The sequence below is a fragment of the Sminthopsis crassicaudata genome, chromosome 2 (assembly GCF_048593235.1).
Source record: "Sminthopsis crassicaudata isolate SCR6 chromosome 2, ASM4859323v1, whole genome shotgun sequence".
NCBI classification, from domain to species: Eukaryota; Metazoa; Chordata; class Mammalia; order Dasyuromorphia; family Dasyuridae; genus Sminthopsis; species Sminthopsis crassicaudata.
In genome coordinates this window covers 295,390,670-295,404,187 of record NC_133618.1, presented here as the reverse complement: position 1 = coordinate 295,404,187, position 13,518 = coordinate 295,390,670, and the positions used below count along the sequence as shown (strand labels likewise).

Genomic DNA, 13,518 nt, shown 5'->3' with positions numbered 1-13,518 from the left:
TCCACCTCTATCAATGAGCCAAAGAGAATGAGTGAAAGAACAATCAGTACTAGAAGAATGGCTAGAGAGGCTGTCATCAGGGAAAAGCCAGGTTTTTGGGTTTTTTTTGGTTTTTGTTTTTTTTTAATAAGAGCTAGCAATGAGTGGGAGAGAAGCAGATTAAAGAAAGGGAAACGGCACAGTGGAAGAACTGGTAATATTTGGTCAAAACTTTGGGGTAGAGGAGTTGAAGAGGATGGGAATGAGAAATCAGGTCATGAAGAATGGACAATAGAGTTTGGATGATGATCTCCAGGAGTTCAGTCACATTCATGCTGATTTCTCCCCTACTTCCATGTTTGATTTCCTGGACTTTTTAAAACTCCTCCTCCTTCTTATCTTAGTGATGCCACTATTCCTGCAGTCATGTCTTCTAATTGGTTAAGTTCCTGCCTGGAATCACTATCTGATGGAGTGGTCAGGCCATCCATGCATTTTCTACAAGTTACACTCACAATTCTCTAGATTTACCATCTTCTCCAGTATAGTTCGCTGCTCTCCACCCGATACCTGCCTTCTAGCTCTCTTTTGTCTGCTACCCTCCCCAATTAAAAATATGTGCTCCTTGAGAATAGTTTGTTTTGAAGAAATTAAAACCATCTCTTATATAAAAGGCTCTAATACACTGCTGATCAGAGAAAGGACATTAAGACAACTCTGAGGTAACACTACATACCTCTCAGATTGGCTAAGATGACAGAAAAAGATTATGATGAATGTTGGAGGGGAGGTGGGAAACTGGGACATTAATACATTGTTCATAGAGTTGTGAATTGGTTCAAAAATTCTGGAGAACGATTTGGAACTATGCCCAAAGAGCTATCAAACTGTGTATATCATTTGACCCAGTAGTGTTTCTACTGGGCTTATATTCCAAAGAGATCTTAAAGGAGGGAAAGGGACTCACATGTGCAAAAACGTTTGTGGCAGCCCTTTTTGTAGTGGCAAGAAAGTGGATGCCCATCAGTTGGAGAATGATTTAACAAGTTATAATATATTAATATTATAGAATATTGTTGTTCTGTAAGAAATGATCAGCAGGATGATTTCAGAGAGGCCTGGAGAGACTTATATGAACTGATGCTGAGTGAAGTGAGTAGAACCAAAAGAACCACAAGATTACATGATGATTAACTGTGCTAGATATGGCTCTTTTCAACAATGAGGTTATTCAGACCAATTCCAATAGACTTGTCATGGAGACCCATCTGAATCCAGAGAGAAGACTGTAGGAACCATGTGTGTTTCACAACACAGTATTTTTAATCTTTTATAATGCTGTTTGCTTGCTTTTTGTTTTCTCTTATTTTTTTCTTTTTGATTTGACTTTTCTTGTGCAGCATAATAAATGTGGAAATATGTATAGAAGAATTGCTCATGTTTAACATATATAGAATTAAAAAAAAACATATATAGAATTATTTATTGTCCATGGAGGAGGGAGAAAAATTTGGAACACAAGGTTTTGCAAGGGTGAATGTTGAAAACTATCTTTGCATATATTGAAAATAAAAAGTTATTTAAAAAGAGAATATTTTATCTTTTTTACTTGCAATTATATAGCCTACACTTAGCTAATGCTTGACACATTCAGCTATCTATCTAATCTAATCATCAAATAAGAGATGTACCATTCACCACAGGGCCGCAATTTGAAGCCTTTACACCTTAATAAAGCTGTTTAAAGTTTAGGTTTCACTGTCATAATCTTCAAGAATCCAAGACACCACTACACCACAATGAAATACTAGAAGACTTTAGTGTGTTTACACATATATATGTATACAGATATACAAAGTCTGAAAAGACTACTGGTCAGATTCATTATGGAAAGTCTTACATTTTTTAGGTCTTCCCTCTTTCATGCCTCTTTTCTCCTTCCCTGGAATCATATGATTGGTTATGTTCCAGTCTATGATTTTGCTAGCCATTCTGTATCCATTCCCACAAAGATTATTTAAAGAACACTATACTCTATGACTCCAGCTCTACATAGAAAGTAGATAGAAAGCAAAAAGCAGCCATGATCAGGTAAGTCTGTATTGAAATTTAAGGTATAGCAAAAAAGTTTTATGTATATATGTCTTTGACAATGTTACTGGATTACTTTGAATGGCTAACTATCTGGCTGCATGTCATAGCACATTATTTATTTTTTAAGTGAAGATGGTTTTACACCAATCTCTTTCACAATGCATTGGATTTCAGTAGAGATGTATTATAGTGTTCTGGGACTTGATATAATTAGAACAATGTCACCTGTGAAACTTTAGAAAGTTTCTTTTTTCACACTAGCACCTCGTTCTGTCATGGAGACTGCAACAGAATCTTTTTCATGACAACAGCATATACCGTAGATATTTCTCACTATTTTAAACCTTAACATCAAAACTCAGCAGATCAGTAAACAGTAAATAAGTCTTTGGATCATATGCCTTGAAGGACCTTAGATAATTTATACACGTGTAGAAGACATTAATTAAAGAAGAGGCCTAAAAGGCTGGATTTTGTTTCACCAACTCAATTTTTTTTTTTTTTTTTTTTTTTTAGAAATCAATAAACATCAGACAAAATGAGATATATTCCCTCTCTCACTTGAGGTATTTGCTTGAAGATTTATGGGTTAAGACAAGATAAATAAAAGGAAACACTGCTTATTATAAGTAATCAACTTGTGGGACTCATGATAAGCAAAAAGCAGAATAATATAAAAAATTTTTAGAAGATCGATGAATAAAAATAATAGTGAAGTAATGATAATTTATATTTAAATAGTTACAAAGCACTTCATATCTGTTTTCTCATTTGATCACAACAACCCACTGAGATAGCTAGCATAGCTAATTAATTCCTATGGACCACACTGTCCGTTGGGTTTTCTTGACAAAAATACAGAAGCAACTGTCAACTGGATACTATTTACCAAGTTATTTTGTTTTCTGACTGTTACTCAGTGCTAGCTAGAATTCAAGAAAAGACATTAATCTTATTAAAATAAAGAAATATTTTATTTTTTAGAAAAGATACCAGAGCAGATTAGGGCAAACAGAAGTTAAGTGACTGATTTAGTTAATTTTATGATCTAGTTGTCCTGGCATACTATGACCATCCGTCCAAAATCTGTTCTTTAGCACCTTATACTTTTAGTCAAATGGCAAGCATACATCAGGCCAATAAATAGTTCTGGTTAAGTTTTCAGTGAAATGATAGGAGTAGCAACAAACAATATATGTGTTTGAAACTATAAACATGAGCTTAGCTTCACTGGGTAGAAATGTGTCTGGTCAGAAAACATAAAATTTTTAACAAGCTAAATGAAATATTGTTAGATATAACCACTTTCTGACTATCTTAATATTCTATTACATATAAGTGACCAATAAGAGAAACATCCAAACACCATTGGTTAGGTTAAACAGAAAGCATAGATAAACATAATTATCATATAAAACATACACATAGTCATATAGGAATGCCAAACATCCTTCCTGAGTTTATAATACAAAAGTTTGCTTTTCTTTTCCAGGGCAGAAAAATTGGCTGAGTGAAAATCAGTACTATCATACAATGTTTTACTTACTTTGCTATTATAAACACAAAAAAAGAATAACATTCAGTTTAAGTTTATGACTTACTTAAAAGCTAAGGTTTTTTTTTTTTAACATTCAATAAAGTTAATTCTAATTTTAAACTGTTAGAAAGTTTTATATAATTATCTAACTTAAGTGACATACCTTACTCGAAGTACAGTCAAAGAACCATCCTTCATTCCAAGGGCAAGATGAATTCCATCTGTACTAACAGCTGCACAACGAATTGGTTCCTCCATATTACATCTTGCTATTAATGCATGATCTATCAGGCTCCATATCCTACAAGAAATATTCAATTAACTAAAATACAAACATCTAAATAAAGAAATTAATATAACATTTAACAAATAACTATATTAGTTAGCAATGGAATCTTTTTTTAAATAAGATTCATAAAATCATAATTAAACTCTTCTCTGCTAGAAGCACATTTAAAACAACTGATTAAGGAACTGCAATCAGTTCCTTTAAAATAACATTACTACACTCACTTGGTCCTAAGTATTTATAATAAATTAGTAAGTTGAAATTTTCTATTTTAACTGAAATTTTTATATTTAAAGCTCACATAAATGATGGTGCCATCTCATGAAAGTATGATTTAAGACTAATACATGACCACAAACTTTTTGTGTATTACATATTGACAGTTTAATATGTATTTGGCTAGATTTAATAGTCTAAGGCAGCATGGCACTACTGCACAATAGTGTCTGATGTTTTATGCAAACATACAAGTATTAATGAAAATTCATTAAACAATTTTCAATGATTTCTTTTTCTTCTTGGGTTTTTGGGTTGTTTTTTTTTTTTTTTTTTTTTTTTTAAATATCATGACTCTTGATAGTTAGGTTTCCACAAGATGTTTCAGTTTCAAGGTGATAGAAGATAACACCACAGACCATCAAGCTTTCAGAAATAAAAACGAGCCTAACTGCAAAATTCCTGATAAAGGGGGGCAGGCTAAAACCTGGTTTAAACCAGCCGGGTCAATGACCAGGAGGTGGTTTTTCTTCATTGAGCTTGCTTAATAGGCTCATTGTGTATTATCTGACACACCCCAAGAGTAGAGGTAGTTCCATTTTTGAACATGGATTTAAGATTAAGGAGGAGGAACACAGCTAGCAGCAATATACTGGCAGGACTATTAGTACTTAACGCTATTCTTTTTTCTATAACAAATACAGAATCACAGAAATCCACATGATAGGGACAAGACTTGAAAAGAATGAAACATCAATCAACAACCTAAGGGTAAAGAAAAGTTCAAGAGATCTGGACAGGGCAGAAAAAATTGTGAAGTGCAGACACTGAATTGAGGAGCTGACCCTAGGAAGCAGCTGGTGTGTGAGAAAGATCTGGTCGTTTTAGAATTGTTGCATAAGCTTCAGGGTCATGTGGGCCCAATAAGCTGGTGGGACCTTGGGCTGCATAAAGAGTCTTCTTTCCATTCTCATCCTTCTCACCCCTGCTGCAGCAGCTCACCACACCCTTCCTCGGATACTTTCTTCTCTCTGGGTTTTGCCCCGCTATTTTTTTCCAGAGGATTTCCCTACTTTTCTACCCACTCACTCTCATGCTTCCTGACTTGGAGTGTTCTCACAGGCTCTATCTTGAACCTCTTTCTCTTCTCCCCATTGGTGACCTTAGTAGCCTTCATGGGTTTGTCATTTTGATAAAAATAATTCACAATAATAACACACAAGCAGTGTCAGTCTCTCACTCAAGATTCAGACCCTTCCCATCAACTATCTACTGAAAATTCACACTGGATGTCCAAAGAGACAGCTCAAAGACACACACACACACACACACACACACACACACACACACACACACACATCTACAACAGAATTCATCACCATTCCTATTCTAACTTTCCTCTCTTCAAAGGCTTCCCACTTCTGTGGGAGGTACCACCACTAGTCCAGTCTCAAACCCTCAGCGGGTCCTGATTCCTGATTCTCACTCACTTCAGATATCCAACCAGCTGCCAAGTTTTCACTGCTCCTCTGCACTATCTTCTGATCTAACTGCTTCTATCTAAACCCAAACTATCACTTTAGTCCAGGCCCTCGACATCTCTCATCCAAATCATTGTAAAGGCTTTCTCATTGGTCTCTCATTCTCAACTCTCTCCATGACTGCACATCCTACAAACCACTGTCAAAGGGACTTTTTTAAAGCACACATCTGATGACTATGTCATCATTCTTCTAGTCTAGTCTCTCTTTATTGAGAGATCTGGAGCAGCTCCCTTTTGTCTCTAGGATTTTGGCTTTGAAAGTCCTTTGCAACTTGGTCTCCTTTCTCTCCAATTTCATTGCTCATTACCTTCCCTCTCATATGCTGAATTCTGAACAAAAACAGTTTTATGTCTCATGTAAAATACTCCACTTTCCCACTCTGTGTCTTTGCACTGCCCATAGTCCATATCCATAATGCACTTCCTCCTCATACCCCTCTCACAAAATTCCCTTCTTCCCTCAAGATGCAGATTTCAACTCCCACCTTTTACATGAAGTCTCTTTTAATATCTCAAATAGTGATCATCTTCCAAAACTATTTTTAGCTAATACTATGTATTTATTGTTTATATTTATTTAAGTACTTGTCTCCTTTCAAAATGTAGTAATTTCTGGAAGACAGAAATTTTCCACAGGCTTCTCAAGCCCAACATGTTCAAAACTGTTGAATTTCCCAATTATTGTCAAGGGCACCACCATCCTGTCTTCAAGATCAGTTCATTTCAGTTTGGATATGATTTATTTGTTCTTTAGTTTCTTTTAAATTTATTCATTTTTATTCTCTTGCTGACACTTGTATTTTTTGAGTTCTAAATAAGTCTTTCTCCTTTAGTATCTGCTTTCATAGAGAGTCTCCATCACATGTTCTAAATTCTGCAACCTATTTTTTTCTTTAGTTCTTTATTGAGAGGTCTGATTTACAACCAAATGCCTTCTTTTATACATTTTATTTCTATTTGGAGTCACTCTGGTGTTTCATGCAGTTCCATGATCTTTAAGAAATCTGTATTTCTACTACAGAGTTTTAATTCTGCTCATTTTTTCATGTCTTTATGAGACTCTTCGCTGGTTCATCAGATTGAGAAACAGGTTTATACTTAAGTCTTTCTCTAGCACTGTTTACCTTTCAGTTCTTTTCTTATACTTCTAGTAGGTTTTTTTGGGTTTCCTGACTCATTTTTGGCTTTTTTTTTTCATTTTCACTGCTTCACAAACTTCTTGAGGTTGACATCTTTAATTTTCCCCACTTGGGAGATATTAAGAGTGAGTTAGATCCTTGCCTCTAATACACTCTATGGTAAAAAGACTGATAGCAATTAAATGGAAGATAACTTTCTTCTCTAGCTGAATCTGAACCCCTGCATCACCTGCCACTTTCGCCAGCTGCTATACATACTCTCCTTAGGGAGACTTGGAAGAATAAGTACCCTCTATCTCTTATAGGGTGATATAGGAAAAGAATTTTAATAGTATCTCTGCTTGGAGCATAGGGGACAAAAAAGTCCACATTAGTTTGCTCTTAAAACAAACCTGTGAGGTTGCTCTGGCAGTGATGGGCATTGTTTTGAAATACTCTCACACAGTAGGATCTTCAAAAGTATGACAGATGTCAATATTGTTGCATGAGACTTCTACCTTAATATTTTTGTCTTTTTCATTAGCTTTAATTACTCTATGACCCTATTTTTGAGCTTTCTAGGTTGGAAAAATTCGTAAGAGAAAACTATGCTGTGATTTTGTTTCTGATTATATCTCTAATTGCAAGATTTTTAAAGAGCAAGCTTAAGGTCTAGGGTACTCATTTACTAAAGTGTCATGGGTCAAAAAAAGACAATCTGAATTAAAAACTGAGGCTGGGCGGCAGATTCTAGAAAGGTGGCTTAATTAATTAATGGCTTTCCAATGCAATTGCACTTCACCTAGAAATCTTGAGCCTGACTTAGCATCTAGATCAAATCAGACTGGACCTTTACTTATATCCACCATTAGCAGTGCTTCCAGAAAAGCGAAGGGCACAGAGTCTAAGTAAAAAAAAAAATTGAGTTTGCTTGCATACTTAAAAGAAATCATAGATAAATCCAACAAAAAAAAACTCAGTCATTTTATAGGGGGAAAAAAAGAAAAAAAAATCAAGAACCTAGGTAATTTTCCCCTTTCTTCTTATTTTAACCACCTAGAAAGTTAAAAGATGCACTATAAGAGACAAAGGAAAAGCCTTTATTCTTTTCTGAAGAGTAAAGAGTTAAGGCAAGGGGAGTAGAGGCAATGAGTCTCTTGGTAGCTTAGGGGTTGGCTAGTAAGAACAAAACAGGGTCCATGAAAGCACTAAAGATCCATGTTAACACGATCCTGGTGCCAATGCCTATGAAATAGTGTGAGCACAGTAGGTAGAGTCCAATAAACTAAAGAGGTAAAGGCTACATCTAGTTCTGTACATAAAGTTTTAGAAAGAGTTGTGAACATATTCAATCAAATCCAAAACTCAAATTGACAGTGAATGGCAGAATAATTTATATGCAAATATTAGGAGATAACTAAATTTATTGCCATAACCAGAGGTTGATTTCACAGGACTACTACTGACTCAATCAGATTACATTTATATGCTTATTGCTATTAATTACTACTCAATGCTCAAATATTAAAGTGGATCTATGCCCTTTGATTTGGAAGCTTCCATTCCAACAGTGCTGATAACACTCCAGCCATGCTTACTCATCTTATTTGACCCTTGTTCATGCTCTCTCTAATGCTCGAAATCAGAAAGAGCCTACCACTTATATCTTTCAAAATTGTCCATTTTTATCAGTGTCTGTATATATGTCAAATATAAATCATTGACATAACTCAGTAATGTTGGAATTCTGTGAAAATTCACAAAAACTAACCAAAAGATAACTGTACAAATAATTTATAATTTGTTTACCTGACTGACCGATCATCACTTCCAGTCATAGCCAGAGGCTTAGTTGGGTGCACTGCCAAGGCCCAAAGTTCACCTTCACAGTGTCCCTGCATAATGAGGAAAGGCTTATTTCGTTCATGCACCACAATTTCAAAAATTTCACTATCTTGTGTTCCAACTAGGATATGATCTCCACGCCAACAAACACTCCTGACAGACAAACCTAGTGAAAAATAAAATAAATGTCATACTATATATAGGTGGAGTTGGGGATTGCCTACATAATATGATTTGAAATCCAACAGGAAAATCTATTCTCCCTACCAAACAAGGACATGTTATTCTATCTGAATTTTTAACAACAGAGATTTATTTCTTTGGGTTAAAGTTTTACCTTTTTAAGCATCTTCTCTTATAATGCAAAGACCGCTGGAAAAAGAAACAAATTAAGCTACTATCATTTACAATTGGGTATAAATCAGTTTATTAAGTAATTTTCTTTCTGACAGCTAAATGAAAAGACACAAAGGATGAGAATGAGTAGTTCTGATGATGGAAAAAGGAATGAATAACTTTATAGCACAATACTTAGGAAAATATTCATCTCAATTCAATTTTTAAAAAATCAAACAATATAGCATTGTGCTATATGCTGGGAAAACAAAGACAAAAATGAAAATTTCTGTTCTCAAGGAGTTTAAATTCATTAAGACAAGATGAATACACAAAAGAATTCAAAATATGGACAAAGTAAATATAAATATATAATTTGAGTGGAGGTAGCATTAAAAACAACTAGCATGATCAGGAAAGACTTCATGTGAGTGATTGTACTTGAGCTAAATTTTAAAAGGAACCAGGATTTGTTGGGCAGAAAGAGTGAGAATATTCTAGATATGCAAAAGCATGTCAATAGGAAATAGAATATCACATATAGTAACAGCAAATAGGCCAGTTTGATTGGAAAAGAGAGCATGAGAGAAGGAATAACATTAAATTAGTCAAGAAAGATAAGCTGGAATCAGGATGCAAAAGATTTTAAATGCCAAAGAAATTTGAATTTGTCTTAGAAATAACAATGGCCAACTAAAGCATTTTGAATATGGTCTACTATGCAGGAGAGGCTGTAGAGAAGTGACAAAAAGCAAGGAAACCAATTAGAGAAGGCAGAAGAAAAATGCATGAAAAGAAGAGTAGAGGTAGGAGTAACAAGACTTGGCAAATTATTAGATATGTAATACTCCTAAACAAAATTTTAAAGTAATAAGAATAAAAATAGAAAAGTTGGAGAACAATAAGAAAAAATTTAATTGAAATTTTGACTAAGATCAGCCTTTTGTGAATTTGCCACTAGAACACATTTTTGTACATTTTTATATGTCATATATACTATGTATTATCTGTCTGAACTTTTCTTATGTATCCTGGGATGCAAATGCATTGTATCTCTGAATTTTCCTTGTACACTTTCCTAGCTCCTTGAAAACAAAAAGTGTTTTTTATCTTTTTATTTCTAATGTATTACACTTAGAATGTGCTTTATCTCTTTCTTGAATTGCTAAAATTCTCCTTTACCCATCACGTCTATTTTATCTTGTATCTTTATTTACTTATATACTGTGCCCTTTTAATACCTTTCCCATAACCCCCAAAGTGAACACTGGCAATAGAAACTGTATTCTCAAGTATCTTTCAGAGTGGACACTTTATGAAATCTGCTAAATTAATTACTAATCATGTGAAATTTAATAAAGTGAAATATCAAGTCTTGAATCTAGATTTTAAAAAATCAACTGAATAAGTATTAAGATGTGGTTAGAAAGTAACCACGAAATATGATTATATAGAATTTCATCTATAGAGACCAAGTAAATGATCTTGAATTTGTAAAATTTGTTTTAATAAGATATAGTTTTACATTGATTTACAGGTATTAGTGACAATCAATAAACAAGTATTTTAAAAATACTTACATGTCAGATACTGTGCTAGGTTCTGAGATACAAATACAACTGGGATATAAATACAACAAATAAAACAAACAATATGAAATAAATGTAACAATATCTACTCACAAGAAGCTGACAGTAAACAGGAAAAGGGAAGAAAAATATATAAAGAGAGAATTAATATACACTGTAGTTAAATACAAGGTAATTTAGGAAGAGAGACTTTAATATTTGTAAGCATGAGGAAATGCTTCATTTGGAAAGTCGTGCTTGAGCTGCTCTTAAATGAAGAGAAAGATTTTAGAAGGAAAAGATAAGGAGATTGAATTCTAGGCATGGAGGAAAGAGAGTGCAAAGGTAACAGAGATAATAGAATATCGATTGCATATGGAAATTTGGCTACCTCAAAGAGTAGAAGGGTGAATAATATACACAAAAGAAAGATAAGTTTGTGACCAAATTATGAATAGTTTTTCAAGGCTAAATCAGTTATGGATCTTTTTGGCAGAGTGGTAAAGTCTATGGATAATGTCTCATTTAAAAAGATAAAACAAAATAGAAAGAATTACAAAAGAATTCAATTATGATGAAATACATTTATCAAAATATTAAATTTTTAAAAAATGTTCATGAACCTCAGTTTAAAAATCTCTAGTGGAATTCATATTTTATTCTCAGGATGGGAGGAAATCAGTGGAATTCACTGATAAACACAGAAACATGGTCAAATCTGCACCACATACTGGAATTAGGAGACTTGAAGGAGGAAGATCAATTAATTAGAAAGCCATTGCGATGATGTAGATGAGTGAATATAAGGGCCTGAACTAAAGTAGTAATTATAAGAATAGATGGAAGGACAGGAAGAGAATTAAGAGAGAGTAGTGGAAAAAATAAAGCATGGAAGAGAGACCAGTCAATAGTGTCAAATGCAGCAAGTCAAGAAGGATGACAATTGAGGAGAGATGCCTTATTGCTAATTAAAGAATGATGGATAACTTTAAGAATAGCAGTTTCAGTTAAGTGATAAGGATAAGATAAATGATGGAAATGGCAACAACAGTTCCAAAAACTCATTGTAGAACCAATAAGCAACTTTACTATTACCTAGAAATACACAGATAATTTCTATACATACTGTAAAAAAATTGAGCAAGCAATGAGTATAAATAGTTTTTTTTTTTAAAGAGTTTAGCTGAGATTAAACACTTCAACAACAATACTATTTGAGGATGTATTCTGATAGAAGTGGATATCTTCAACAAAGAAAAGGTTTAATTCAGTTTCAATTGATCAATGATGGACAGAATCAGCTACACCCAGAGAAGGAACACTGGGAAACGAGTGTAAAATGTTTTCATTTTTGTTTTTCTTCCCAGGTTATTTTTACCTTCCGAATCCAATTCTTCCTGTGCAACAAGAAATTCGGTTCTGCACACATACATTTTATCTAGGATATATTATAACAACATTTAACATGTATAAGACTGCCTGCCATCTAGGGGAAGGGGTGCATGGAAGGAAGGCAAAAATCAGAACAGAAGTAAGTGCAAGGGATAATGTTGTAAAAAATTACCCATGCATATGTACTATCAAAAAAAGGTTATAATTATAAAATAAAAAATTAAATTAAAAAAAAAGATTTTAGCTAAGAAAAAGGAGACAAATAGGATGATAACTTAAGAAGGTGGTAAGGTCTAGTAAAGATTCTTTAAGAATAGAGGATATTTGGGCATGTCTCAAGGTGGCAGAGAAGGAACTAGGAAACAAGAAGAGATAGAAGATTGCAAAAGACTGAGTTTGCAATCTATGTCAAGAGATTGAAGGAAAGAAAAAGAAGGGGGTAATAATATCCAAGAAAGGTTGGGGGATGAAAAGAAAAGGAAAGAGAGCTCAATTGCCTCAATTTTCGCAGAAGACCTCAAGATGGGGAATGTGACGGGAGAGGTATGGGAGATTTCAGTAAATAACCAAAAATTTGGAGTTGTCTTGGCAGAGATACCGGAGTGGTTTGCCATTTTCTCTTCCAGCTCATTTGACTAATGAGAAAACTGAGGTAAACTGGGCTAAGTGACTTGCTTAGAGTCTGAGACTAGATTTGAACTCAGGAGGATGGATCTTTCTAACTTCAGATCAGCATTTTATCTAAGGCACCTAGCTGTTTTGAGAAATCAATTAGAGACACAAACGCCAATTTCTCTTTTCTTTATTTAGTCTAACCCTTAAAAGAGTTTATGAAGTCTTTGCAGAGCACTACATCATTAATCTGACAATTATGTGCCAATTCATATTTCCTGCACTAAATTGTTATTTATCTTAAATTGTCACCTCCCCCTTGATACATTTTTATATTCTGCCTTTTTAATAAGACTAAGTTCTTTGAAGACATGTTATTTTACCGAGTACTTAGCACAATGCTTTGGACAGTATCAAAATTCAATAACTACTTACTGATTACTTTTCCATTTACATAAGAGTAAGAAGCATTCTTTTATTGCAACAGTTTTTAAAATTAGAAAAGAGGAAATAATTTCCAATTACTGACTACAGTTTAAGGAACTAAATTTTAATGAAATTGATACCCTATAAAAAGGCCTACAAGGCCTTAATTTATACAAGGATATAACTTAAAAACAATTCTAAAAATATGATTAAGTTCAAATAAAAAAAAAGACTGAAATACACTTTGTCCAATCATTTTTTAAGAAAAGCTACCTCTCCAGTCTTTTTTAAATGTGTATTTATTTTATTTATAGGCGTTCACTTGATATGATTGATATATCGCTACACTGCTTTTTTCCAATGTTTTCAAGACAAGGGTTTACCTTAGCTTATCCATTACCTTGCTTGTAAGGAATAAAATGTTTTAATAAATGTAGATTCCTGATAAAAGTTTCTACAAGCTTTATTATTTGCACAGAATAGTTTTTTCAAAACACAATCAAACTAGAAACATTACAGCAAAAAACCTGATCTCAAATGAAATCAATTAAGTTTGCAAACTA

At 33.6% G+C, this 13,518-nt stretch overlaps 1 protein-coding gene across 9 annotated transcripts in view; it reads right to left on the bottom strand.

The window, feature by feature from the left end:
• The window catches only part of EML5 (EMAP like 5), a 212,495-nt gene that overhangs the window by 158,343 nt on the left and 40,634 nt on the right, over window positions 1-13,518 (bottom strand). For all 9 annotated transcript variants that reach the window (XR_012486446.1, XR_012486445.1, XR_012486447.1 and 6 more), the window contains exons 7-8: window positions 8,586-8,787; window positions 3,774-3,911 (exon numbers count right to left, since the gene is read on the bottom strand). Coding sequence is in view for 5 of the 9 variants with exons in the window: in XM_074289782.1 (XP_074145883.1) it covers window positions 3,774-3,911; window positions 8,586-8,787 (340 nt within the window). In the remaining 4 variants the exon portion in view is untranslated. The remainder of the gene's footprint in view (window positions 1-3,773; window positions 3,912-8,585; window positions 8,788-13,518) is intronic.